This window comes from Alligator mississippiensis, chromosome 10, assembly GCF_030867095.1.
Source record: "Alligator mississippiensis isolate rAllMis1 chromosome 10, rAllMis1, whole genome shotgun sequence".
Lineage (NCBI taxonomy): Eukaryota > Metazoa > Chordata > Crocodylia > Alligatoridae > Alligator > Alligator mississippiensis.
The window spans coordinates 1579574-1607242 of NC_081833.1; the positions used below are offsets into that span (position 1 = coordinate 1579574).

Here is a 27669-nt window from a genome sequence, read left to right on the forward strand (position 1 = left end):
AAGCCCTGGCTGGGCTGATGTAGCTGGGGCTGGTCCTGCTTGGAGCAGGGGTTGGACTAGATGCAACCTCCTGAGCTCCCTTCACACCTCGTTGTCTGTGATTGTAGAAGAGAAGCCTAAATTCAGGGCTCCCCAAGGCAGCCGTGTCGTCGGAGCTGCGCCCGTGTCGGGCCAGCACCAGGCGAGGCTCCGAGAGGCATCTCCAAGCTACTCGCACGTATCGAGGGTATTAGCCATGCAGGGTCTTGCTCCTCGGGAAATGAATTCTGGCTCTCAGAGAGGTACTTTGCCATATAAAGCGACAGAGCGCACACGCCGAGCTCCACAGAACGACGCCGGCGTGTTTAATGCTGATGCTCTCACGTAACGGTAACCTTGACAATCGCACACGCTCAGGGCAGCTCCGCAGGCCACCGACAGCACAAGGATGCAGCCCATTCAAGCAGCCTGCTGTCTCGCAGGGGAAAAGAGGTGGGTTTTTGTTCCTCAAACCCCCCAGATGGAGCAGGGAGAAATCCCCTTCCCTGCGCAGCCCGAGGGGCAAAGCTGCTCTCCTATTTGCAGGGTACCTGGCACAGCTACAGTCCTGGTCTTGCTTTAGGACTTCTGGAAATTCAGCTGTACCCCTGGGATACGAATTGCCGCCCGTCCCTGAACACCAGGAAGGAATTTAACGTGAAACACCAGCCTCTTGCCTGTATTTCCAGGGTCTGCAATCAGCCCCGAACCCTTGGAGACCCCTTTCCAGACCCTCCTTCATGCAAAGCAGCCCTTGATCCCATCCAAATTCTTTCCAGTTCCCCTGGGACGAGTCCCATGCGCTAACGCTGCACCCTGCAAGTCAAGCTGGCACAGTTCTCCCTCCCCTGACGTGGCATTTGCAGGCATCCTCCCCCTCCTCCCGGCAGCACGCCGGATGGTGCCGCACCGAGCAGACAGCCTATGCCATTGTGCAGCTCGTTTACCCCTGGCTAACGTCTCCCCTCCGAATTTCCCATTTTTGGTATGCAAGTGTAGAGACGTATTGCTTTCCTAGCACGGCGCCAGGTGAGCATATGGTGCCCGCATCCTCAAATAGAATGCATCATCTTTTAAACCATCTCCGGAGAATACATCAAGGAAGATAACGCTGCTTGAAGTGTGTGTCTGATGTAGTGACTTTCATCTAACGTTTCACTGATCCCGGTTTGGCAGCGACTACCTTCCTCCATTTGATGCTTTGACCTGAAGTCTCGTGGTTTTCCACCGAGCTCCTCTGCATCTGGAGAAGGACGGGAGCTTCAAACACTTGCCACAGTCTCCAAGACAGGCACTCTGCAACACCTGACCTGATTAAGTGGTGCTTTCCCACTTCTTCCGCATGCACCGAAATGAGGGAGACCCGGGGTGGATCTCAATGATGTTTTGCTTCATTTCCCATCTCTTTCCCCCCTCCCATGCATCAGCCCAAAATAAGGGCAGCTACCTTAAATGATGGTGTCACCTGCCAAAGCAAGACATCATCATCATCATACAATACATGACGGGCCTTACACACCGCGGTGCTGTTGTACTGTTGTGCAAGAACATGTGCAGACATCTCCTTTGTTCTCTCCAGGTATTTGCAAAATAGACAAGATCAGAAACTCTTACACATGTCGCAGATGGAGACTTTCGGGTAGGTTAGCAAACTGAACTCATCTCATTAGCAAACTTGCATCATGCGCAAAACAGGTCACTGTGCCGTATTTTCATTACACAGCAAGCACTGAAGAATGAAGCCAGGATCTTTGCCCAATAAACCGTGTTGGTGCATCCATCAGCAGTATATGGAAACCGATTTTTCCCCCCCACTTCCCCTTCTCAGAAAAGATATTGGCTTGAAAGGAAGAGAAAGGTGAAATCAAGAGATGTCGCCATATGGGGGGGACTGCGAGTGTTGCTCCGTAGTTAAAGCAGCTCCTACTGTTACTGCTCGCTGTCGTTGCTTCCCGAATCAATCACCATGCAATCAGCCATCTGCAGCAGGCGCGTTGTGACGCTGAGTTGGACCTGCGGTTGCTTTTGTCATCTCTCATTACCCCGACAGCTCCTAAGGTTTTGCCCTCCGCTGCCCGCATCCGCCGGGTGATGTTGCTTGGGCGCTGCTCTGGAAAAGGCGTTGACAGTAAGGCCTAGTGACATGCTGCCCGAAGCTGCCTCGAGCAGGCAGGAGCCGTTCGTGTCTGTCTCCTCCTCTCCATTAAATGGAGGCAAGAAGCCAGGGCAGCTCGGGAGAGTCCTAGTTGGGAAGGCATCCCGGCAGCACACGGGACAGACGGTCACTGCCCGTCCGACGCCTCGCTCCGTGCTTCCCTCTTCTCCGACTGGGAGGGAAAATGTCCATTTTGACGAGGCAATCGATAGCCAAGGGGGATTCGAGCCCCTGCCGTGACAGCCCCAGTAGAGACCCAAGTGTCCCCTCCACTTGCCGCTCCTGGGGCCAACCTACACGACGGCTGCATCCTGCACCGGCATTTCAGGCACCAACTCTGAACGACGGCTGCATCCGCCGGGCAGGGCGGCACGGCGAATCCTCCCCGTGCTCCTGCTCTCCTGAGCTTCAGCAGCCCCGTCAAATCCAGCGGAGACGGTAGCTGCTCCGGAGAAACCGGGCCAGGGGTTTACAGCCCCGTACCTCTGGCTTGAACCATCCCGGCCTCTCGGGGCCGTTCCCTGCTGAACAAATCCAAGCCAACCCATCCCCGGGGAAGTTTCAGACTGGATGATAAACCTTGTCATCCGAAAAAATCCTGACCCGTTCTAGCCGATAGCAAAACCCCGTGATCTCTCTCTCTCTTCAATTCAGTGCCTAGGCAACACTTTGAATGCTTCATCCAAAAAAAGAAAACACAAAAAAGTAAAGACACCAGTTTGCTCAAAAAAGCAGGGCCGATAAAAACAGCAGCAGCAGGATTTTCCCTGGTTCTCGCTGCCCGTCTGCTCCATCCTGGTCCCTTGAATACCAGCACTGAGATGCAGGGGTTTAGGTTGCAGCCGTGTTGGTCTAAGGACATAAGCACTGAGATGCTGCTTAGACGCAGCATCTGGACCTGCAATACTCACCTGGCCCTGATCTCATCCTCGGTGTGGATTTGCCTTCGGTTTACAGCTGACACATCTCTCCTTAGACATATGCATTGTACCTGTGTGTGGACACCGTACCCCAGCAGAGCTAACACTGCCTGTGAGAGAAGAGCAGCAAGGCCATGGCACGCAACGGCTTTAAGTTTCCCCTCTCTTCTCGTACGGCGCCCTTTCTGCCTGCTCGCTGCCCTGCCAGTGGGTTCAAAAATAAGCCTGGGTTGGAAGATCCCATTTTTTATTGGCATCATCGCACCAGTGACATTGAGAAATATCCATCTGGCCTACTTAGCCCTGTCAAAAGCAGAGAAATCTCACCGGCAGCTGCCAGATCTGGTTTGCACTACCTGCCTCACGGCTGCAACCCGGACCAGGTCCTTTCTAACCCTCAGTGTCTATGATTATGAATAGTTAAAGCTGGATTTATGCTGCAGGCCACAGTTCCTCTGTTGTCTTTGGTGTGTGGATTGGTCATAGTAGGTCTCACTTTGGGATCTGAATAGAAATGATCTTTCCATCTATTCATCCATGCACACCTTCTTCCCTCGCCTAGCCTCCCCCCTTGTCCACACTACTGTCATACCAAGCACCTGAAGGCTGGTGTCGTGGGCAAAAGCTGTCACCGGTGAAGCCCGACATGACAAACGGCCTGCTCATTTCAGCAGGTGAAAGACCTCACCTGCGAATCTATCGCTTCATTCGAGAAGAGATCCTGAGAGTCAGAATAACTCGGTGCAAAACGCTTCGCACCGAGCACTTACATAACTAATGCAAAACTCTCTGAGGCAGAGATCATCATCTTTCAAGTGACGGCATGAACACCGCTGTCCCATGAACTTAACCATTTGCCACTTCTCCGTGTGCCACTGCTGTTGCTCGCGGTGGTACGACAGCCAGTAGTTGCAACGGGAGCCCTACATTTGGAGAATTCATCCCGCGCTTCCCAACAGGACCCTACAGGCAATAACAACGCGCTGAAGACGCAGGTGTGATGCACGGGGAACTCTCAACCCATATGGAGGAAGCTGCAGAAAATTTGGAATATTTTTTTTAAAGTATTCAAGTTTCTCACTATTTATCTGAATTAAAAAAATCACATTTGGTTCAGATTCACTGGTGGGTCATTTTTACTCCGCCGAATGCAACCGCTTACGCTTAAAAGAGCGCAGAACAATCACGAGAAATAAGTATTCCTGCATTTCAACGACATGCCATTGCTGGGAAGGGTCAAGTGAAGGGTATCATTGTGGAAGAGCTGATGACAGGGATGATGAGGTTTCTTTATAATACTACAAAGGCAAGAGGCAGAAGTTCGGCTTTCCAAGGGGAGTCGAGTCGAGTCGAGTCGAGTCGAGTCGAGTCGAGTCGAGTCGAGTCGAGTCGAGTCGAGTCGAGTCGAGTCGAGTCGAGTCGAGTCGAGTCGAGTCGAGTCGAGTCGAGTCGAGTCGAGTCGAGTCGAGTCCCGTCCCGTCCCGTCCCGTCCCGTCCCGTCCCGTCCCGTCCCGGTGAAAATGACTCTGGATTTAATAGCATCCTGCTGTCTGCTGCTAGTTGACAAGGTTTAGGACATGCAAGATCAGAAATGCAGAAGACTTGGGGGTGGTTTTAAGCAGTAGATGATTCGGTGCTCATTCTTGCAATTCCCTAAGGCCCTCATAGAGCTGTTTTGTCCTGGTCCTTTAACTCAGCGCATGCTGTGGCACGCTGGAGCTGAAGCCAAGGTCTACAGATGGAAAGGTGTAGGTATGCATCACCTGCAGAGCAAGCATCTGGTAATCCACTGGGTGCCTGTGCATGAGTTTTTGAGCACAAAAGAAGTTGGAGAAGTCTCTTACCTGAGGCTCGGGGTGCCACGGCTGCCTACGGACTGTCTTGACAGGCTTCCCGCCACGCTGGTGCTCGTAGGCGATGACCAGCCTGCTGCTGACCCCAGCCACGATTTGAAGCTTTCTCCCGGCTCCAAACTTAGGGTAGAGCCCACGCTAGACTGGGCGTCCCTGCAACGGCAATGCAGTGTCACAGCACTGCATGCTCACAACCTCCACAAATGCAGGCAAGAAATCCCAGCCTGGCTGGGACGGGGGGATTGGGGAGCTTTCCTCTCACCAAACCATCTCCCCTTACCACCTCGACCCCTTCGCTCACTTAAGCTGGGGAAAACCCCACAGGCACCTACCTCTCCCGCCTCATTTTACAATTTGTGCTCCCAAGCCCAGGTGAGAGCAGGGCATGGAGGTGAGGGATGGAGGGGGGACTGCTGGCTCCGAGTTAGGTGGGTTTTCTTGGGAGGGTTGCAGCATAACTAGGGGATGCCTTTGCCTTCATCAAAACCAGAACCTGGAGACCTACACGTCCTTGCCACTCCAGGTGACAGACCCTGTTCTGGTCTCGCACAACGTCAGCAAGGACGAACGCAGAGGCTGCTTGCAATGGACACCGGACAAACCATTTTGGGTGTCTTCAGCGGGCAATTTCCCTGCTCCTGATAGAAAGACTGCATACTGCACATCGCTGGCATGAAAACACCAGCGCTAGCTCCAAATATTCAGGTCTAAGACGGTGACTTTACAACTGAAGCCGACTCCCAGGGACTGGGGCTGGCACCGTGCTTGCACCAGCGTTTCACACGGGGTACCAGGCTTCGGTCCCTGTGAACATGTTGTCACTAGAGTCCACCCCGATGCGGTGCCAGGATGATTTCTGGTAGATTAACTTCCTCTAATCGTGCAAGCTAGCTTAGTATGCTTTAAATCACACTGAAAATAAATGAGGCTGTCTATCATAGGTTAATAGACAGACTATCTAGAGAAAATGGGGTAGATCAATGCCGTTGCAGCGTGTGTAAAGGCAATGCATCTGCAATCCCATCTGAAACCAATCCAAGTGCATGGCTAATAAGAATACGGTCACTCTCTTACTAGGCATCGACTTCTCAGCAAACAAGAATTTCGACAGCGGTTCATCGATAACCTATTCTGTCATCACACAAGGATTCAAATGCTTCAACCGGCCCAGCCCTGCTTAGGGTTCACTTACGTCTCTCTTCTTGAGCCGAGCGACTCCAGCGCTGTCTGGACGCTGTAATGATGGAACAAAAGAGAATCGATCATTACACGTGGCGATGGATCGCGCCGCCTTCACGAAACCACACTGGAGGATCAGCTTTTGTTTGAGGAGATCAAACACTTTTTGGATTAATCGCAACACAGCGTAATGCTTCAGTGGCTGTTACCTGTCAGACCGCAGCTTACTGGGGTTTTGTAAATGGGACAAAATAGTCCCTAAAAATCACGTGCACCACAGAAGAAACATTTGAACATCCCTTCCCCTGCCCCGCATATACAGGCTACCTCTGAGCCTCCCGCGCCCACCGACAGCGATGGGAGCTGCAGGGCTCTCAAACCAGGTGCGTGGGGATCACATCTGTGCTAACTCAGGGGCTCTCAACTTTTTTAGACTCAATACACTCAAAGTGCCCCTCAGAAGATACCAGCTCTCAGCTGTCACGTGTTTCTTGACCACGGAAAAAGAATAGAGCAATTCTTCTATTGCAAATTGCTCAGAAAGGCCACAACATGTCAGAACGAGCCCTGTTTGACATCTCCGGGCTAGCCTTGCTAATCATGTGCTGGGGTGGAGACACTTAACCGTGCTGATATTGCATGGGAGCTTTAAAAGGATCTCGCAGCACCCTGGCTGAGACCCTCCGACTTAGGAATGAGGTGGGCTTGCTTCGGGATCCAACGGGTCAGAGGTCAAGTCTGCAGTGGGGGGCAAGGGTGCAGCATCAAGGGCAGGGCTAGGATCCACACTAATGGGAGGATCGGGCCAGAAGAAATCTCACGAGGTTCAGCAAGGACAAGTGCAAAGTCCTGCACGTAGGAGGGAGCAATCCCCTGCACCGGGGCAGGCTGGGGGCGACGGGCTGGGCAGCAGCTCTGCAGAAAAGGCCTGGGGGGACAGGGGACAAGAAGCTGGACAGGAGCCAGCAGTGTGCCCTTGTCACCAAGAAGCTGAATGGCATCCCGGGGCTGCATTGGTAGAAGTGTTGCAGCAGATGGAGGGCAGTGATTCTTCCCCTCTATTCAGCGCTGGGGAGGCCACATCTGGAGTCCGGTGTCCAGCTGTGGCCCCCACTGCAGAAAGGATGTGGACACATTGGAGAGAGTCCAGTGGAAGGCAATGAAAATGGTTGGGGGCTGGGGGACAGGACTGGTGAGGAGAGGAGGAGGGAAATGGGCTGATTTAGTCTGCAGAAGAGAAGACTGAGGGGGATTGAATAGCAGCCTTCACCTCCCTGCAGGGGGGCTGCAAAGAGGATGGAGCTGGGCTGGTCTCAGTGGGGGCAGATGACAGGACAAGGAGCAATGGGCTCAAGTTGCATCAAGGGAAGTTGAGGTTGGACATTAGAAAAAGCTCTCTCACCAGGAGGGTGGTGAAGCACTGGGACAGGCTCCCCAGAGAGGTGGTGCAGTCTCCATCCTTGGAGGTTTTCAAGCCCTGGCTAGACAAAGCCTGGCTGGGATGATGCAGTTGGGGCTGGTGCTGCTTGGAGCAGGGGTTGGACTAGATGTGACCTCCTGAGCTCCCTTCCACCCTCCTTTTTATGATTCTGTGATCATTAGACATTACAGGAGGTTAGCAGGGGGAGCGGAAATAACTGCAAAGAGGCCAGACACCTCTGTTTTGACTGGAGCTGCCTAGAAAATCCCTGGCAAGAAGCACTTCTCACCTTGAGTAACGTGCCAATTGCACTCAAAATCAAAGCGTTTCCTATAAAACGTGGAATTTCTGAGCTCTCACCTCCTACGTTGCTCTACCCCGATGAATACCTGGGAAAGAGCATTCGCTTTGCACATGCTGGTGTCGGGCCAGGTTGTCTTCTGTTTGCTGGTTTATGCACCGATACAAAACTGCCTGTTTGTGCCAGAGCCGTCAGAGCAAGACGAGAAGTGATGGCATCGGAAAGAGGGGAAAACTTAAGAGCTGGCAAAATAATGCTGATGACAAAGGGGAAAATCCTGCTCCCCCCCCACAAAACTTTGTCAAGAAAAGCTTCCATAATTTTCCCACCGCTTAGCTGCACGTGCAGATTGCCCTTCCTCTCCCTCCGCTTGAAGCCAAACTATATTTAAAGTGCATGTTTTTTCCATCACCATCGTCCACGTACGAGGCGCCTCGCTGTCAGATTCCCGACAGAGCTGCCCTCTCTCGCGGCAGCAATGCCAGCTGGCACAGCCCAGGGCCTGCCCCTTCGAGACAAGACCTGCTCAGAGATTTCCTATGGCAGAGAGAGGAGAACGGGCTACCAGCACTGCAGGGAGCCTGGGGAAGACGGAGCAGAGCACCCTGCTAGATCTGCCGCAGGAGCTGGGTCCGTCAGGGAAAGGAGCGGACGTGCCGAAGCACTCGGGGAGGGTAAGGAGGGGGTAGGAAGGCAGCAGGCCCTTGGCTGATGGACCAGAAAGAGAAATATTGAAGAGCTGGGTGACCACCAGGAATGGGAAGGAGGCTGCAAGGGTTCAGGGGTCCGGCTATATCCCCCATGGTCACGGGGGCTGAGGACAAGAACAGCGCTCTGCAGCAAAGCACAGGGCTGCTGGGAAGGCAGCGGCACGGCAGAGCATTGGGGACAAACTCCTCTCTGTGAAAGACCATGGATCTACTCTCGACCAAGCTAGGCACTGTATTATTTCATCTCTTAATTTGCATTTTTCCATGCATTTGCTGCCAGCGCTGCTAAGGGTTCCCGGTCAGGATTGTCAGGTGGCGCGATCTGACGGGCTCTGGCCTCGTTCTGCACCAGCTCTCGTCGCCCGGAAGGAACCGCGACGTGCGCGTGCGACCGGAGACGCTGACTCTAGCTGGCATTTCTGGGCCTGTTGCAGGGGGCAGGCACCGATGTGAGGAGCGAGATCGTTGGGTGACGCTGTCGCTAACCTGATTAGCGCTGACGCTTCCTGACGGCATAATGATTCGGAGCAAGCTTTAGCAAGGCGAACTCCAACTGTGTTTCTGTGAGAGGATGACATGACTTGTAAGAAGAGGCCGAGGGAAATGGGCTGATTGAGTCTGCAGAAGAGAAGACTAAGGGGGGATTGAACAGCAGCCTCCAGCTCCCTGCAGGGGGGCTGCAAAGAGGATGGAGCAGGGCTGGGCTCAGACGACAGGACAAGGAGCAATGGGCTCAAGCTGCAGCAATAAAGGCTTAGGTTGAATATTAGGAAAAACCCTCTCTCGAGAAGGGTAGTAAAACACTGGACCAGGTGAGGGGGTGGCATCTCCATCCTTGGAGGGGTTGAAGACCCGGCTAGACAAAGCCTTGTCCGGGATGATGTACTTAGGGCTGGTCCTGCTTGGAGCAGGGGTTGGACTAGCTGTGAACCCCAGCGTCCCTTCCCACCCTCCTCGTCTCTGACTCTGTGGTTCCTGGCCTGGCATCGTACCGGTCCTGCCGTACAGGGCCAGGAGAAAGCGTCCCAGAACCAGAGGCAGCCCCGAACCTCGTCCTTCCCAACCAAGCTGGGGGTGGATTCGACTCGCGCTCCTGAAGGACATCACGTGCCAGGAGCAGCCTGTACAGGGATGCTTGTGACTGGACTATTTCCATCACGGCGTTGCTTGCTCGTTTTAAACCCCCGCACTCAGCAGAGTTCTCTGCACAACCTTTCTTTGGGTTTTCATTAAAAAAAGGGGGTCATTTGTCAGTGCAGATCCGCGCGGCTCAAAGCAGCTGAATCAGCTCTAGGAGAAAATGTTCCTCTTAGAGACGGCATCAGGACAGCTCCTCCATGCCCGTGGATCTCAGTCCCGTGCCAGGAGCCCAAAGAGGCTCATCGTAGTCACCCTACGTGGCAGAAACGACCCCCGGGGCTGGTGCGAGACGCCAGCTCCAGGGAGCATTTCATTTGCAAAGAGAGGGATGCAGCTCTTCTCGGGCCTGAACGGAAAGCTCAGTGATAGAGGTCCCCTGCCCTAACCGAGCACTGCTTCTCCCATGAAAACCAACTTTCCTAGAAAACAGATGTCCCATGCAAATCTCAGCAGCGCCGTGACACACGCCACCGGGCCCAGCGCAAAGACCCCGGTGCATCCGCACGCGTGTCAGGATTCGTTTCTGGTCCGCCTACCTCTCCGTGTCGCTTTCGTCGCTGGACTGCACCTCCTCCAGGGCCACCTGCAGATCCGCGATGCGCCGGATGGACGTCTCCAGGTCCGCTTGCAAAGTCTGCCGCACGGCCGACAGCTCGTCCACTTGCTTCTCCTGGACAAACACAGCTTGAGATTAGAGAGCTACGGCCTCTTAGCCAGGAGCCCAACCGTGCATCTACCGAAACGGCGCTCGGCTAGTGCCGGGGTTTCTAGGACGTGTCGTTATTATTTTGGGGGCACCCACAGGTTGCAGCCAGTCCCTTCTCCAAAGAGCCTACGGTGCAAACGGGCAAGGCCGGGTGGAGGAACAAGTGGTACCCCGACTCCCAGGTGGGAAAGTGAGGCCCGGTGATGCGCCCAAGCTGACACTGGAAATCTGTGGCTCGGCACCAAGCTGTACCCAGACCATCTTCTTCTTGCAAGAGCAGAGGTCGCCCTAAACCCTGGGAGAAAACGCCACCACCCCAGACACGTTCCTATCCACAGCAAAACGGCCGTGGGCTCCTGACCCTGGCGTCTCACCTGGTGTTATTCCTACTTGGTTGGCCAACACGACTTGTGTCCTACAGAATAAAGCACAGCCGGGACTCTCCACCCTGCGAGTGCGGCTAGGAGAGGCATCGGTATCGCATCCGTTGCACTCACCAGTGGCCTGGGGCAGGCTGCTTGTGCTGCCCGTGTCCAAGTCCTTTGCCCCCCTTGAGCGGGAAGGAAGGAGGGCTGGGAGCACTTCTGGCTTCACGCCCGGGTTTGGAGGTGCCGTTCTTTACCCCGGCGAGGCACGAGGCTGCTGGTGCACAAGGCTGACCTGGGAGCAGACCCGCGGAGAGTGCAAGGACAGAGCCAGCCCTTCCGCCCCACTTATCCACCTGCGCAAGGGGCTGCCCCTGCTTCCAGACGAAGCACGGTCCAGAAATGAACTCTAATTAGAAGACAATCAATTTAAACTACAGAAAAGGAGAGGGGAAAACCCCATTCAACCGCCCGGACTCTATTTTTCTTCATGAGAAAAATGAGATTTTCACATCATAGCTGCAACGGCAGCCGCCCGAATTGGCAGTCGCCACGCGGGGATTTTGATCTTTTGTCTTAACATCGCGGTTTTAATTTGGTCTTAAGTCTTTTCATGAGTCCGGCGAGAAGGGAACTCGGCAGACAGTTTGTCTAACCTGGCACGTGACGGAGAGAAAGCAAGCTGCAAATTTAACTTGATTGAAGCTGCCAGCTGTAAAATTGCCATCTCTGTGGTGACAAGGTGAGAGATGATCTGTAGTGCAGGCAGCGACAGGCCCGGGCGCAGGAGCCAGCAGCCTGTCAGAGTAAATAATGAAAGCCCTGGTATCACAGGGCAAGCAGGCCTTGGGGGAGCCGCATCTCACTTCATAAAAACATTCACGAAATCGCTGGGCGTGGGCAGCGCAGAATCCCAATCGCTCTGGGAGCGCGCCGATACGGACGGCGACTCCTAGCAATGCCCACATCTCCCTCCCGTCCAGGGCTTTCAAGCTTGTTAAGTCCTTCCCTCTGAGAGACCAGATATGATGAGGTCTCTATGAAAAAGAAAGCTCATAAAGAAATCTATCTATAAAGATGTCTCATGAAGTGAGACAAGCACGCTTAGGAGGGAGCAAGCAATCCCCTGCACCGGTGCGGGCTGGGCGCTGACGGGCTCGGCACAAAAGGACCTGGGGGGACAGGGGACAAGAAGATGGAGATGAATTAACTGTGTGGCCTTCTTGCCAAGAGGGTGAACGGCATCCTGGGCTGCATCGCCGGCAGGTCGAGGGCAGTGATTCCTCCCCTCTATTCGGCACTGGGAAAAGCTCTCCAAGACACGGCTACCCAAGACCCTCGGGCCACCTTGGTGCACCCTTAGAGCTGTACGGGCTATAGCTCATCCTCTAGCAAGCACCAAATAACTGGCCTGGGAGACGCAGCTGAGCGAGGGAAGCCAGATGCTCTAACACTTGTGAAACCAGGAGGGAGAGTGCTCCGAGCTTGAGATAACAAGCCTGCAATCCACTATTAGCAAGTATAAGATCAGTAAGTAAAACAACCTATCGATAAAACCCTGCACGCTGATGCAGCATCCCTCAGCTCCAGAAATGCAGTTTGCTGGCGGCTTTTGTTTCTTCCCCCGTCTTCTATTATTATTATTATCCTTACACTCGTTCTGGCAAGCACATGTGCCTCTTGCCACGACGGGATGGAGCCGCTTCATGGTACCTGGGAATTCAGCGGCTTGCTTTCTCCGTCTGGCGACACCAAGGCCTCCAAGCATTTCCTATCTCCGCAATATTAACTCACACGGCAATCTCAGCGGCTTGCCTATAAAGCCCCAGTATCTCCTTGGGCGGGCAGGCAGGCGGGGCGAGGCTTGTTTCTCATGGTGCTCACGGGCTGTTACGAGCTTCTATCAAACTTCAAGGCTGCTATTTTCCAAGCTGCCTCCAAGGCTTTCAGATGCCCATCTCTCACTACAGAGCCCATCTCCAATGATAGAATAACAGGCACCTGAGTCCCCGGGCAGGTTGGAAAATTGGAGCCTGAAATTGTTGAGAAAAACAGACCCTGTGCAGCCAAATGCACCCTGCAGCCAACACCGGAGGACCGTGGGAGGAGTGCGATGGACTTTCAGGGGCAGCTTGGAGATGGGGGCATGTAACAGGAGGAGCGTGGTTGGAGAGGTCAGCCAGGGACACCTTTTCTGGAGGGCTGACTAGCACCATCCCCTCCGTCAGGAGTAGGGCCCTTCTCTCTCCCCACCCGGTTTCCAAGCTGCACGTGGAAGCAATCCCATGTCTCCTTCGCCCTGCCCTATATGGGCCCCATAGGACCAGGGCAAAGTCTTGTCCAGGGACTGACAGCTTTGAGCCAGCTCCGTGACAGCGTTGACCGTGCAGTTTTAGTAGCAGATTGGATGAGGATTTGTATGGGATGGTTTGGGTCCGGAGGGGGGCTGCATTAAATGCAACCTCCAAACGACTCTCCCAGCCCCACTTCTCTACGACTCTACTCTTCACCCACAACACCAGATATCGCGACAAGTCACATGTATGTGCAAAGAGCCCCGAGACCCTCTGGCCACCTTCGTGCAAAGTCATTAATAATCGTTTCATGGGGTGGAGGTTAACACCATGCACTTGACGCATGGCATTGCACCAGTACCGTGCACTTGACGCATGGCATTGCACCAGTACCGTGCACCCGACGCATGGCATTGCACCACTACCGTGCACCCGACGCATGGCATTGCACCACTACCGTGCACCCGACGCATGGCATTGCACCAGTACCGTGCACTCGACGCATGGCACTGCACCAGTACCGTGCACTCGACGCATGGCACTGCACCAGTACCGTGCACTCGACGCATGGCACTGCACCAGTACCGTGCACTCGACGCATGGCACTGCACCAGTACCGTGCACTCGACGCATGGCACTGCACCAGTACCGTGCACTCGACGCATGGCACTGAGCAGATGGCTCAGTGTATTATAGTGGCCGAGTAATGGGGCTATAGACAAGCCCCAGATCCTCTGCCCAGATTCTGGCCAAAGTGGTTATTTCAAGGTGAGCCTAAAAATAGCGATTTCCAAATGAGAGATGACAGTGCTTAATAACGCTGTTGTTCCCAGAATAGACTCTCTGCAGTCCAGAAGCCGTTGACTTATTACCATTGTCATTATTAGAAGTGCTGGAAGTCATCAAATCCTGAGGAAATTTCCATTCAAATGCACGAGGCAATTTGTGCCAGCTCTTCATAAGATGGCCAGTGATTTGCTTGGCCCTGAAAATACAGACTAGCATTGAAAGTAAGTCCTGGGTTTTACAGGCAGGGACATGACCAGCGACAGCCGCCCGTCACTGCGGAGCCATCCATGCTACAAGTGCTAAGATTTGCAGTTTGCAAAGGAGCTGGAAACCGGTCTGGGCTCGAGAGCTTTGCTTAGAGAGAAGCTCCAGCAGCGACAGAGGTGGAAAGCGTCCCTCCGAGACCACGGTTCAGGACCTATCCGAGTACTCTCCTATTAGCAGGAGCCTGTAATCTCAGCCGCTACCACCGTAATTTGTGCCGGCAATCGCTGTACCGACTTTGCCCTTTCTGCTCAAACTCAAACACGACACATATCTGTACCACCCCATTCTCTCCAGGAAGGAAATAATTATATCAATATAATTAAATTTCAAATGGAAAAAAAAGTATCCCTTTCACACAAACTGACAATAAACTGCCCAATGTCAGACCACTATCATTCGGGCGAGCTATTAGAAAAGACACCTTCGACACATGTTGTTTCAATTTAAATGTAAATGCAAGCGGCGTTTTCCTTTTTAATATGCTAACTGGTATGAATGCAAAAATATGCCTCGAGAATGGACCGCGGAGCATTTCGGATGCCGTCTTTCCTCGGAGAGGCAAAAAAGACGCTGGGAAACACGTTTGCTGCCAGCTGCCCAGAGCGCTCTAGTGTATTGTTTTGTCTTTAAAGGGGGGGAAGCCTAATATTTCCTGCAGCAAGAAAGCTTGCAGGAGAGGAGGTCTCCGTGCCCCGTTAGCAGTCGGCGAGCTGTCTGGGATTCGTGGCCACTTGAAGGAATAGACCTGAGCCGTGGCTGGAGCTCCCTGCCCCTACCCAGCCTCCGGACCCAAAGGGGCTCGCATCAGGAGCAGGGAGCCCCGGGGCCTTCCCGTGTCCCCTTCACATCAAGAGCAGCCTGGAGCAGCTCTCAGAAGCATCAGGCCTGAGAGGGATGGAGAGGAAATGGCATAGAAACCTCTGAGCCCCCCGCATGCCCCACCATGGGTCTTCCCAGGCTAGATCCACTGCCCCCAGAGCCGGATCCACTGGATCCCACTGGCAGAGACGTGCAAAAGATTTGCGGACAGGAGCTCACGGCAACCCCAAGTCCATAGATCCAGCACTGAGCAGGACAGAGGTCAAAAAGGGAGGTGCTACAATTCGGGGTGCATTGCACACACAGGGTGCAGGACATATATGGGGTGCATTGCACACACAGGGTGCAGGACATATATAGGGGAGCAGTGCACACACAGGGTGCAGGACACACACAGGGTGCAGTGCAGTGGCTCTCACAGCCCAGGGGGCTCGATCTTCATCCGACCCCCCAACCAGGCACCGCACTGCCTCTCTCTGCCCCGTAAGCACTGCACAAGGGGACGTGGCACCTCTACCCCACAGCTCTCCCAGCGCGGCACCCATCGCTCCGCAGTGGTTCCTGCACAACCCAGTGCTGCTGTTTCCAGCCCATTTCCTCCCAGCTGTGATGGGGGGTTTCTCTGCCTGGCTCCTTCCCTCCCCATCCATCCAGCCCGTTTGGAGCCACCTCCTGAGCTGCAATCAGCCTTCATTTGCTGTGCACAATGCGGCAGAAATCGTGTGTCAAACTTAAAGAAAGGCTGCCGGGGCCTGAAGTGAGGCAGCACAGCAGAGACAGACCTCTGGAGATAAAAGGCAACCGGCAAGTCATTTTGTCTCTGTTATTCATCATTAACAGCCCATTATTGGGGCTTTTGTGCTCAAGCGCGCCTGGCGCGGAGCAGAAAGGCCATGTTACGGATCCGCCGGGCATCCTGACTCCTGGCTCCGTGGGCCAAAATCCCCGTGGCTGCACTGATGAATGGGTTGAGGCTGCATCCCTGCCGCTGCAAACAGCCCTTTCCACCTGAACAGAGAGGCCAAGGCCACCTGCAGCCCAGGGTTTGATGAGGACGGGGAATCAGGAAATACATTTTCCCCTTCTGAGCCACCGAGATATTTTGAGAGTCAGGGGTGGTTGCCCTTGACACTGTCCACCCAAAAAACACCTGGAGGATTACTGAAGGTGGAAGCCTTCCCCTCACTCATTTCATCTCTCCCCTTCAGCAAGCAAGGGTCTCTGGGCACCTTGCTGGGTGAGCCGGGGCCGCTGTGGCCCGTGCACCCCGCAGCACTCAGGTCTGCGGTGTGAGGCCACCGCATCCTACACCTACGAAGCACCGCTCCTAGCCCGAGGAAGGATCTGGCTTGAGGGCAAGTCCATGCAACCCTCCACCTTAAAGCAAGACGGGGGAGAGCTCCCATCTCAACCCCAGGGCGGATGCATTTTAAAATGCCAAGATGCGTGGGGAACCTCCGACCAGCCAGAAATGCATCTGGTTAACTAATTAGCCGCACGGGCTGCCCGAGTGATCTGCAGAGGCTTGCTCCGCCGTTCGTTCACCCAGCATCACGCCGGGAATCCCAATGAGCTGCTCTCCTCGACAGATGCATCCGGGAAAGGAAAAGCCCATTTGCTCTGCTGACTATCGCCGGAGTTGTCGCACGCAAAGAAAACTCGGGCAGCTATTGGGCCGGAAGGAGCCTCGCGCACGGATTGCTATTCCCACAGACTTCTGCATCCATTTGCCAAGCCTGCCCTTGAAAATGCTCTCGCCTGCTCGCACGGTCAGACACGGGAGCAAAGATGATCGCTTTTCCTGCGGTTGCAGATACTGGGCTATAAAGCCTCCGAGAGCCCAGACGCTACCGAAACCAGACAGCAGCGATTCCCAAATCAGCCATCACGCAGTAATGATAAATCAAGAGACTAACGAGTCTCTGCTTTTCATTTGTTTTGCTAGTAAATCAGCGGATTTTGCATTTGGCAACTCCTCCGAGCTTTGCTGCCTGTTTCCCAGAGGGCTGAAGACTAGCTGGGCCACCGCGGGGTCCGTCCGCCCTCCCCGTAAGGGACGACCGCTCGTAGCGTGCCCCTCGGTGCTGGGAATGACCGGGTGACTGGACGGAGGCCAGCGGGGCCCCAGGGAGCAGGACAGGCTGCTGAACCTGAGAAGGGACTTGGGGAGTGCGAGAAGATGACTGAGGTCATGGAGGAAGCCGAAACCAGCCTATATGGAAGTTTTGGGGGGGCCACTATAGGAAGGATGTGGCCAAGTTGGAGAGAGTCCAGCGGACAGCAACGAAAATGGTCCATGAGCTGGAGCCCAGGACTGATGAAGAGACGCTGAGGGAAATGGGCTGATTGAGTCTGCAGAAGAGAAGACGGAGGGGGATTGAACAGCAGCCTTCACCTCCCTGCAAGGGGTTGCAAAGAGGATGGAGCTGGCATGTCCTCAGTGGGGGCAGATGGCAGGAGGAGCAATGGGCTCAAGCTGCAGCAAAGGAAGTTGAGGTTGCATATTAGGGAAAACTCTCACGAGGAGGGTGGCGAAGCACTGGAACGGGATACCCAGAGAGGTGGTGGACTCTCCGTCCGCAGAGGTTTTGAAGGCCCGGCTCGACAAAGCCGTGGCTGGGATGATCTGTTGGGGACGTTCCTGCTTGGAGCTGGATAACCTCCTCGGTCCCTCCCCACCCTCGTTGTCTCCGACTCGATGACGAGGAAGAAGAGGGGAATGCGCTGCATGCACCGCTAGCACGGATGATGGAGAGAGACGCCAGGCCTCTCCTCTGGCGGCGTGAACTAACCCACAGGACGTTGGTCCAAGGGCAACTTCTGCTAAAAGGGATCCAGGCAACATGCCATGCTTGCCGCCTTTCTAACGTGCCACCTCCTGCTTGTACTAATATGTGCAGCTGCCCTGTAATTATTTAATCACTAGGCACTCAGCAAAGAAAAGATCTGCCAGTTGCACAGAGCAGAAATCACCCTGATCATTACAGTCATCCCTCCTGAAACATTTCTCATGTGATATATTTATTATCTGTTTATGCAAAGAGTTCCAAATTAGATTTTCCTATAGCATATGTGGGTGGATAAATTGCCTTAATGTACTGCACTGTCAAGAAAAAAAGTACAGTACTGTACAGTCAATAGTTCAAAAGCATTTATTTTAGAAAGCAGTGGTTAACATTACCTGACTTGAAACACAAATTAAATGCTCTGGCAAGATAACAGTGATGAGCATTCACTCTGCCGTTGTCACGGTATAACAAAAAATATATATTATCTTGTGTAGGAAAAGACAATTTGCTGCAGTGATGAAACCTTGCCTTCAAAAATCCATGCTAAAAATTTGGCAATTCACTCTGTTCTGGTCGGTGTGGTAGCTTAAAATTTCCAGCCTTGACATTTTTCACAAAAGATTTCACGAGAGACTATTTACCGCTGATCTAATTAAATGTTAGAAAGACTCTGGCGATGGATGTTATCAGCGCAGCAAGAAAGAAGAAGTGCTCCTCTAATGCAATTGTCAATGCCGGGGATTTATCGAAACGGGCACGGTGACAGCGCCACTTCCTTTCCGTTCCCTCGCAACCCCCTTTGAACTCTCCTTATCACGCGCCCGTTTGTGGCCACCGCGATCCCAGAACGAGCTGCCACCCATCTTGCAGAACGGATAGGCTTGCTCTCACTGCGCGACAGACGCACACACTGTGCAAGGAAAATACAATTTCTGTTCTGCGGACGTCCCGGGGAAAAAAGATGCGACGTCAGGTTCAATGCATCCCGGCCGGCCCTTCAGCGCTCTGTTTAGCTTCAAAATAAATGCTCTAAGGCACGTCTGCGATCCAGCGAGAGACTCTCCTCCATTAGGTCACGAGCAGTGAAGTAAAAGAGGTTAAGACAAGAGGAGAGTCGGTAACAGGTAATGAGCAGCGTGCGGACAGCGGGGTTTGATCATGCATGCTCATGCACTCGAAACACTTGGAAGGCCTACCAGGTCCCAGACTGGAGCTTTCTGGAGGTGGCAGACCTTCCTGCTCTCGTTATGTCAGCATCAATCCAAAGGAGGAAGGACCATGCCTGTATTGGTGTCCCTGGGCGTGTCTACACATGCACGTTTACTGCGCAGTAACTGAAATTACTATGCATCCACACGTGCACACCTGTACTGCACAGTCAATGTGGTGACTTGGGCATAATTTTGATACCTGCATCATGCAGGTGTCAAATGTACCCCCGCTTAGTTACTACGCACGTGTCGGTGCCTTACCGCGCAGTAACCCTGTGCGTGTAGATCGACTTGGGAATAACTTTAGTCCCCAGTCAGTCCACACACAGCGCTAATGCGCCTTCACACCTGCACGTGTAGATGCCGGCCTATTCCCACTTACTGCGCAGTAACTTTAAGCTGGTGTAAATGCCCACCGAGACTGGCCGTCTCCCCTTGGTATCTGCCCGGCTCGAACCAGCACGCTGTCCGCACCACAAGTAGACACCAGGTCTGCCTTTGAGAGGGGGGTCTAGCAAACTCCAGGCTCCAGAAAAAGATGCCCGTTCTCCCTCGAGTTGGGCTCACCCAGTGCACACATGCTGTTGTGCATCCTCAACCACCAGTGTGCCCCCTTCACACCAGAGCAGAATCCGGCCTCGGGGCCAAATGGGAGAACGTGGCCTTTACAGCTCCCAGTCTCTTGTATGGGAAAATACCCCACGGGGGACTGGGAAGCATCCTACCCCTGCCCCATCTGTCTCAGCACCTTGGCTTTCATGTCTCTCTGAAAAAAAAAGAAACGATGGATTTACAGAACATATTTTCTTACAGCTTCTACATCAGCTTATCTGGGCTTTCACTTATCTTCCACTGCCTCCAAGACAAAATTAAGCAAAGTGGGACTGAACTAACGTAATGCGACTATAATGGATTTCTAGTCGGAGGCTGCGCAACATCCAGGGCGACTTGCTCGGCTCCGACTCTCGTGTTTGTTTGCATCCTGCAATCACAGCGTCACCTCGCCAAATCTCCCCTCCACCTTAAGTGAAGTGTAATCTAATTAACGCAGCTTGGGCTGCCGCCATTTGAATAACTTAACATACACCTGCAACATTCATCAATCATTATTATTCTTAATTAAGTAATTAACTTGGAGGTTTGCAGCAAGTTTGAAGTGACAACATTTCTGCAGCCCAAATCTCAGGCGAGACCAGATTAGTATCTCTTTCTGATCTTTCAGACGCAGGCATTATTTGTAATTGGTATTAACAACTCTAAGTGCCAATTAATTCCTGTAGAATATATTTCCTTCAATGGCAAAACAAAACTGTACGGCTTAGATGCAATGGATCTCATTAGGCTTCAGTCGCTTTTTCAGGAAGAGATTTTCCAATCACGCCATCTCATCTCTAAGCGTGGCTTAGAGTGACTGACTTCATTTGATATGATCTCGGGCTATATTTAGCCGGCACCATTAGCTCTAAAAGAAAAAAAGCAACTCCAAAAGGAACAACAGCAGGAAGGGACTTGTGCATTTGTGGCAGGCAGTTCAAAGAGCTTATTTAAACTTTGGTCGAGACCCTGTAATTTGCTTTGCAGCGCAATGCTCTTAGGAGCTCAGCCATACACCTGGCTAGGAGTATAAATATCTTTATATTTCTTCTGTCAAGTACGCAGCAAATGCCGAGAAACTATTAAGCCTTGCAAATGAAAACAGTTTGTAAGCACCAGGGCTATAATGTGCTAAGTCATTCTGGATAGCACCCGGATAATGCTCTGGTAATTAGGAAGGATATCTGCTGTCACAAGAGCCATAAAAGGGGTTATTTACACTCTGGCTTGGCCTAAACCCCCTCCTCCCTAGGCACGGGGGCTTTGGAAAATGCCTCTTTTCTCAGGCCAAGTTATTGCCATGCTCACAGCTTCCCCTCCAGTCATGTCAGAAATATTTAGGGAATAAGAGCGAGTTTGCCCTAAAGGCCGGCGGCTGCTCCCGGGTGCATTGATGCACAACGAGACCCTTTGCACGGGGATCCGAGGGATCTCGGCAGGGCCGTAACTGGTCGGACCCGGCTGCAGGTGCAAGCGCCCAGGGGACTGACCTTGCTAGCGGATCCAGGGGTCGAGTACGAGTTATCCCACCAAGAAGCTGCAAGTCCTTGTGCTGGTTCAGAGGCGCAGGCGTGCTGTAGAGAAAGGGCATGCTCTCCTCTAGGACCCTGCCAGCACCCACACTGCAGGGATGCCCTAGGGTCTGTCCACATGGAGGTCCGGGCACATCCGAGCCAGCACACCCGGGCACTGATAGCAGGATACCTGCCCCTTGGGGTGGTCTCCACAAGCATAAATACAGCTACTCTGTCCCAGTATGCCAGCCAGCACACCCACGTCCTCCAACCCAGCTCATGCTGGGAAGTCAACTGCACTCGACTGCCTGGCCTTTATGGGCACGTGGAAATTCCCACAAGCGCCGCTGGCCTCTTTGCAATGCAAGCGTGCAAGCAGCACTGACTCGGGCAGGTTTCTTGGTCTCGCTTGAAAGGCAAGTGGCCTGAGATAGTTTGGCAAGTGACATCATTAAAGGCACGCACAGGCCCCTCCACGGCACAGCTGCAGCGTGCTTCCAACAGCAGGAAATCTCCCCTGGGGTACTCGACAGCTTCGCCGGGAGCATGAGCAAGTATAACGCAGGCTGAAGAAGCCAGCCCAGCGTGGAAGGACTCGCCAGGTTTGCATTGTGAATTTAGCCACTGCTGGACAGACGGACCGTCTGCCCAACCTGCAGCAGCTGCCGCTAAACCATGCGGCGGCCAAGACCGGCGACGGATGCTTGCACCTGACAGATGGCTACCGAGACACAAAAGCAGGCAGCCACCGCCTGGGGATGGAGGCGTCTCTCCCGGAGCAGGACACCCAGGGAAGCATCGCTAGCTCCCAAAAAGCCGTGGCAAACTCACACCCTGCCCTGCTCGCACGGTACCAGCAAAGCCGTGTCCGGCCCCAGCACTCAGGTGGGAGCCCGCGGTAGAGAGTCGATTCAGGGAGGTGGCGAATTCCCCACAACGGAGCTGCTTAGGGATGCTCAGCTGCGAGTCGCTTCCAAACACATCCTGTCCCGTGGGATTCGGTGTGAAACCATCCCCGGGGCCAGCGGGACGCCTCCAAGAAGCGCAGCCCAGAGCCGGCAGCACAGCTGCCTGCAACCGGAGCGCCTCAAGGAGACGGCATTGCCTGGGGCTCTGCCTTCGTGCCGGCACAGGGTGGCAGAGACCTGGGTACCGCTGCCCTGGAGATGCAAGCGATGGGATGCGCCTTCTCCGTGGCGGGATAGCCAGCCTCACGATTATACCTGCCACCCTCTTCTACATCTTCTTGGAAAACCCTGTCTTTTGAAAGTCAAGTCTGTATAATAAATCAGTCTCTTTCAACCATTCCCCTCATTCATTCACTGGAACGTGGGTCCTTCGGGAATTATTTGTTTCTCTCTTTTTTTTTTTTTTTTGGTGGGTGCAGACTTGGGCCAGCGTAATGTTAAGTGAATAATTGATGCGGTATTTATAATTGATGTCAGATTTAGACAGAGCAGAGCCATAAGTGGTGGGCTATTAACTATTGATGCCCTCGCCCGGCGACTTGAGAAGCATGGCCAGGCTCCGAGATCACAGCAATAGTGCCATGTTTTATTTAAGTGTTATTAAAAGCACACACGGTCCAGAGGAGAGCCTTGGCTTTCAGGAAATGTTCACACTGCTGTGATACACCCTCTGGGTCTCAATGAAACCATGTCAGCCCTCGCTCACAGCAGTCACTGGTTTCCAATATACTTACTGGGAAGGAGACTTCATCCACCCCCCTCCAAGCCCCATCCCTACCTCCACCGATGGGGAGAAATTATTTCCAGCTCTATCCGCACAGGCCTGATCTGCTGCTTTTCCTTAACTGCTTCCCGTGAGGCTTGCATGTGGGCTTCGGTGGGTGCAGGTAACCCCACAGCTCCTTTGGATCAATCCGAAACAACCTAAATATCTACAGCATTTCTTTGTGCTTTTATTGTTTCCACGAGCTGGTTCTGTTTTGCCGCACAGAGCCATCCAGCCCAGGATTTCCAGGGGGACAAACTCCCTTAATGTTGCAATGGATCTGCAGCTCTTGCAGCTACTAATTGCCTACGTCTCGTTTGGTTCCAGGAAGCAATGCAAGGTGAAGACCCCCGATGTCTGCTTTTTGGTTTTGTGGTTCGAAAAGCTGTCCCCCATCTTCTGACCTGGCTGAACCACAAGCCCAGGGTGTTTGCAAATGAAAACAAGGAGCCAGACAAACTTTGGGCGGGTTTCCTTTCATAGATTCGTATGAATCGCAGACACGAAAGGCTGGAAGGGACCTTGAAAGATCGTCGAGTCCAACCCCGCTGGGCTGAGATCAAACGCAGGAATCCTGCTGAGATCAAATGATCCCAACAAGGCGTCCGTCCAGTCTCCTCTTGAAGACTTGCAAGGTTGGGGACGGCAACGGCTCCTTGGGGAGTCCACTGCAGATTCGGGGCACCCTTTCTTTCCTGAGAGTGAACAGCTGCTTTCCAAAAAGAGTTTCCCGGCCATTTCTATAACACCCACGAACCCGTCTCACCCAAGACGCAGGGCCTTTGAGCCACACGCCGCGGCTCAGAACAGCTCCGACTCTCGCACCTTTTCCTTTGGCGCGAGTTAAAACAAGCAGCGGAGGTCTAGCCGATCGCTAAACGCACACTTACTGATATCGCACCTGCTTTGAACACGGCTGAGCAGCGCTATTGCAGGATCCTGTGTTTGCTGGCGGGATGCTCCCCGTGCTTCACTAAAACCATCTGAAACAACGGGGGAAGCTGATCGGAGATGGACAAGGGGGAAGGCGTCTGCTTGCTCCTGGGCTTTCACCAACTTGGCACGGGCACGTGCCCACCCCAGCAGGCTGGGGATCCCCTGCGTCCTAGTGCTGGGTCCCAAGGAGCGGGGTCTATGATGGGAGACTCTCCATTCAAGCATCTCTCAAAGACCCTGGTCTGACGTGGACCGCTTTCCTCTGCGCCTCTACTCCACACGATGAAGCCGCAATGAAAGCCCTGCTCTCTGGCGAGCCGAACTCCTTTCCTCCACCGCTGCCCACCAATGCTCCCCTGGAAAGCAGCCCTGAGCTCACCGCAGCTGGGATCGTACAGCTTCACGGCTCTGATCTGAAGGAGGTTGGGGGGCAAAGAGGGGTTCATAGCTTTGCAAGGAGACCTCGTTTCACAGCCTCTGGCTGGGTCTCATTAAGGAGAAAGAAAGGCGCTGGATGCACACCGCTCGGCTTGCCAGAGAAGACAAGCTGAGGCTACACTTCGCACTCGTGGAGGGGGCTGCCGGGTCCCTCCCCAAGCTCCCTCTCGTGCTAGGAGGCTTCCAGGAACACATCCGAATAGCTCTCCGTATTTATCAGAGCTATTTCAAATGCGGCCACGTGAAAAGGAAGCTGGGATGACGGGGTCACCCCAACACTTTGGGCTGAGAGGCGACGGGAAGCAACGCGAGGGCCCTGCAGAGAGCCGCAGCGACTGCTCTGCAGGTGTCAAAACCGACGGCGACGCGGCCGATGAGAGAAGTTCAGGGCAGGCAGCGGGAGGAGGTGCCCGTGAAATGCCGCTTACCTGCTCGAGGGCCACGGCGAACACCACGTTGGCTCAGAAGACAATGCATGAAACACGAAGCTGGAAATGGGTTGTTCTGGGGGCCTACGGCCAATCTGCAGGTGCCGGGAGCTTTGAAATGATGCGGTGCAACAGGCAGGCCAGGGTTGGGATTTGCCCAACCTGGGGCACATGGCACGCTAGCACGGCGCAGTCAGAACAAGATTTGCTTCCTGCATCTCAGAAACCCTTGCACGATGTGCAGCTCGAACGCCTGCCTGCTCCGGGATGTCCCAGCACAGCGGCACCCCCAGCCTACAAGCTGGCTCCTACCCAGAAGGGAGTTGGGCCGTGCCTGAGCCTGCACCGCAAAGTCTGGAATGAATCCAGTCCTGGCCCAAAGTAGCCGAGAGAAGGATCGTGTCATGGGCAAGGGAGGACTGGTACCTGGGCCACCTGCGCGAAGCGACGCTGCCATTGGCATCCGAGATGGAGAGCCACCACCGAGCAGCCCCCACTCTCCCCCGAAAGCCCCTTACCAGCTCCACCCGCCTGCGACTGGCTTCCAGCTCTCGCTGCACCAGCTCGTTCATGTCCGCCTTCATCTCCTCCATGCGCATCTGGTAGTACTTGGCGTTCTCCTTCTCCCGGGCTTCCGAATCGGCCGCCTTCTCCAGCTCCTCGCCCATCCTGATCACGCTGTCCCGCAAACGCAGCACGAGCATCTGGAAAGACAGGGAGGGTCACGCGGGGTACGTGCCTCCGGCAGGGCTAGCACTGCTCTTAGGATGCATGCGGCCCCGAGCATTTCCCTGCTGGCCCTGGGAAAAAGTCCTGGATGCCTGAAGTTTATTTGCACTTATTATCTTGTCAAATGTGGCCCAGGACATCACTCGTGGTGGTGATAGCAACCAGCCAGCCTTTGCCTCGGTGACTCCCCGGAGCAGCGAATCCCACGCACAGCCCGGCTGTGAACTCCACCACAGCTTTAAAATGACAGCTGTCTCATTTGGAGGCATAGCTCACTGCTCTCGGAGTCGGGGGCAGGCTCCAGACCCTGATCGTGCTGCAATCAGGCTGCAGCGCACATCGTTATCCACTGCCAGGAGTGCATGGGGCAGTGCTTTGGAGCCAGCCCTGCTCTGCCTGTCCCCTCGCTCCCGTCTGCCGGGAACGCTGCCCCCCTGCAGTCGAAGCCGACCCAACAAATGCATCCGATTGCAATCGCTTTGGAAGAACCGCTCCAGCCCACCCTGCCAGCACCCATCACTGTGTCTGCGGTGGGTCCGGGGGACACCGTCACCACCAGCACAGAGCACTCTGCAGAGGCATCGCAAGAGATCACAGGTGCTTGGGGGCCCGGAGCATGTCCTGGCCACCATCGCCGCAGTGCAATGGCAGGACCTGAAGAAGGGGGGATAAAAGGCAGCCGTGCACTAATATGGAAGCAGCCTGGCCTCTCAATCGGGCCAGGGTGAGAGAGGAGGTGCCAGGAGGCGATCCTCACTAACAACTCCCAGTTGCACTGAGCTCCCAGGCAGCACCCAGACATCTGCGGACCCCAAGGGGTTAAACTGAGAAGCACTAATGCATACCGGGATGCTTCAAGGGGCCTTGCTGTAAGAGCCCCTCTGCATCAGGACCCCCCATGACCCGGGAGCGACAGCAGCACGCTTTCGACCCCCTCCCTGCTTTGCTCTCACCCCTCAACTCCATGCACCCATGCAGAAAGCCTAGATGGGGGCTGCTGCAACACGGGGTGCACACATGGATATGGGGCACGTGGTGATTTCTACATGGGGCATGGCTCTCACTGTGCTGGGTTTGGGGCTGGGCGGCACAGCTCTGCGCTGCCTTTGGAAAGGCAAGGTGCTAAACATAAATATATTGCTCTAACACTCGGAGGCAGGAGCTGTATTTCCCTCTGTGCTTTTCCAGCACCGAACCTGCAGTTGGCCTTCAATGCATGCAGCTGTAAAGCAGATAATTAATTGCCACAGCACAGATTATATGGGCTTGTGAAGGCATCAGATGCCAGCAAGAGAGAGGCCAAGCTAATGCTCAGCCTTCCCCTCTGCCCGCAGCACGGAGCAGCGGGTCCTTGCGCTGCAGGAGTCTGCTCCGGGGATCCTAGGAACAGGAGTCCACCCCGTTTCCTTACACCATGCTATGAACCACATGGCCTTTCCCCCACCCCAGCAGCAGCTGCATTTCAGTGATGCTGGCCAAGCCCCCTGCGTGGCAGGACCATGCATTTTCTCTATTGCAGCAGGCACTTGTCAAGGGAGGATGGCAGGGGGCATTCAAAGCAGCAGCCCTTTTAGCTGAGGACGCTCTGCCCCGGGCTCACGTAGGCAGCTAAAAAAACACGTGCGGCACCTCAAAGCGCTTGATCTGCACGTTCTGGAACTGCAGCTTGTTCTCCAGGTCACAGATCAGCGCCTCCTGCCGGCTGACGATGGAGCGCTCGACCATCGCCTGCTCCAGGTACGCCGTCCTGGCCTGAGCCACCTGCAGCTGTTTTGGAAAAGAAGGGAGGGGAGACGAGAAAGGAGGCATTAAGGGCTTTTCAGGCTGCAAGTTTGGCACAGCTGAACGACCCCAATGCCGCCGAGCTGCCTGTTCCTACATGTCTCTTCTGAACGCCCCTCCGCAGCATCGCATACGCTGGGACCTCTTATGGCAGCACAAAAGGCACCGAAGCTAGACAGCCTTTTGACAGCCTTGAGTTTAGGGTCCCTAATACATAGGGCTTATTACACATTATATTATTATAGACGTATAAAACACAGATACCCTCCATTCTGCATTATGGTGAGGGTCCTCCTGACTCTTGGGCCAGTTAGAGCCGATCCAGCCTAAGCTACTGGGACCAGTCGTGTGTTTAAACTGGAATGCAGGCTGCACAGGACTGGCACTGCAGCCCCGAGCGCAGGGAGGAACTGTCATCAAACCATAGGAAATGAGGGTTGGGAGGAACCTCAGGGGGTCGCATCCAGCCCACCCCCCTGCTCCCAACAGTGCTCAGGCGAATCTGCTGGAAGAGGCATCCCTGCTCGGAGCGCGCGTGCCCTGGCTCCTTGCCTTGCACAGACGACCGCCCACAAGAC

General features: G+C 54.2%; 1 protein-coding gene across 2 annotated transcripts in view; it reads right to left on the reverse strand.

Moving 5' to 3' along the window:
• The window catches only part of MYO18B (myosin XVIIIB), a 127119-nt gene that overhangs the window by 13531 nt on the left and 85919 nt on the right, over positions 1 to 27669 (reverse strand). For both annotated transcript variants that reach the window (XM_019486890.2, XM_014594791.3), the window contains exons 36-40: positions 26939 to 27076; positions 25099 to 25284; positions 10233 to 10366; positions 6139 to 6180; positions 4938 to 5099 (exon numbers count right to left, since the gene is read on the reverse strand). In XM_019486890.2, coding sequence (XP_019342435.2) covers positions 4938 to 5099; positions 6139 to 6180; positions 10233 to 10366; positions 25099 to 25284; positions 26939 to 27076 — 662 coding nt within the window. The remainder of the gene's footprint in view (positions 1 to 4937; positions 5100 to 6138; positions 6181 to 10232; positions 10367 to 25098; positions 25285 to 26938; positions 27077 to 27669) is intronic.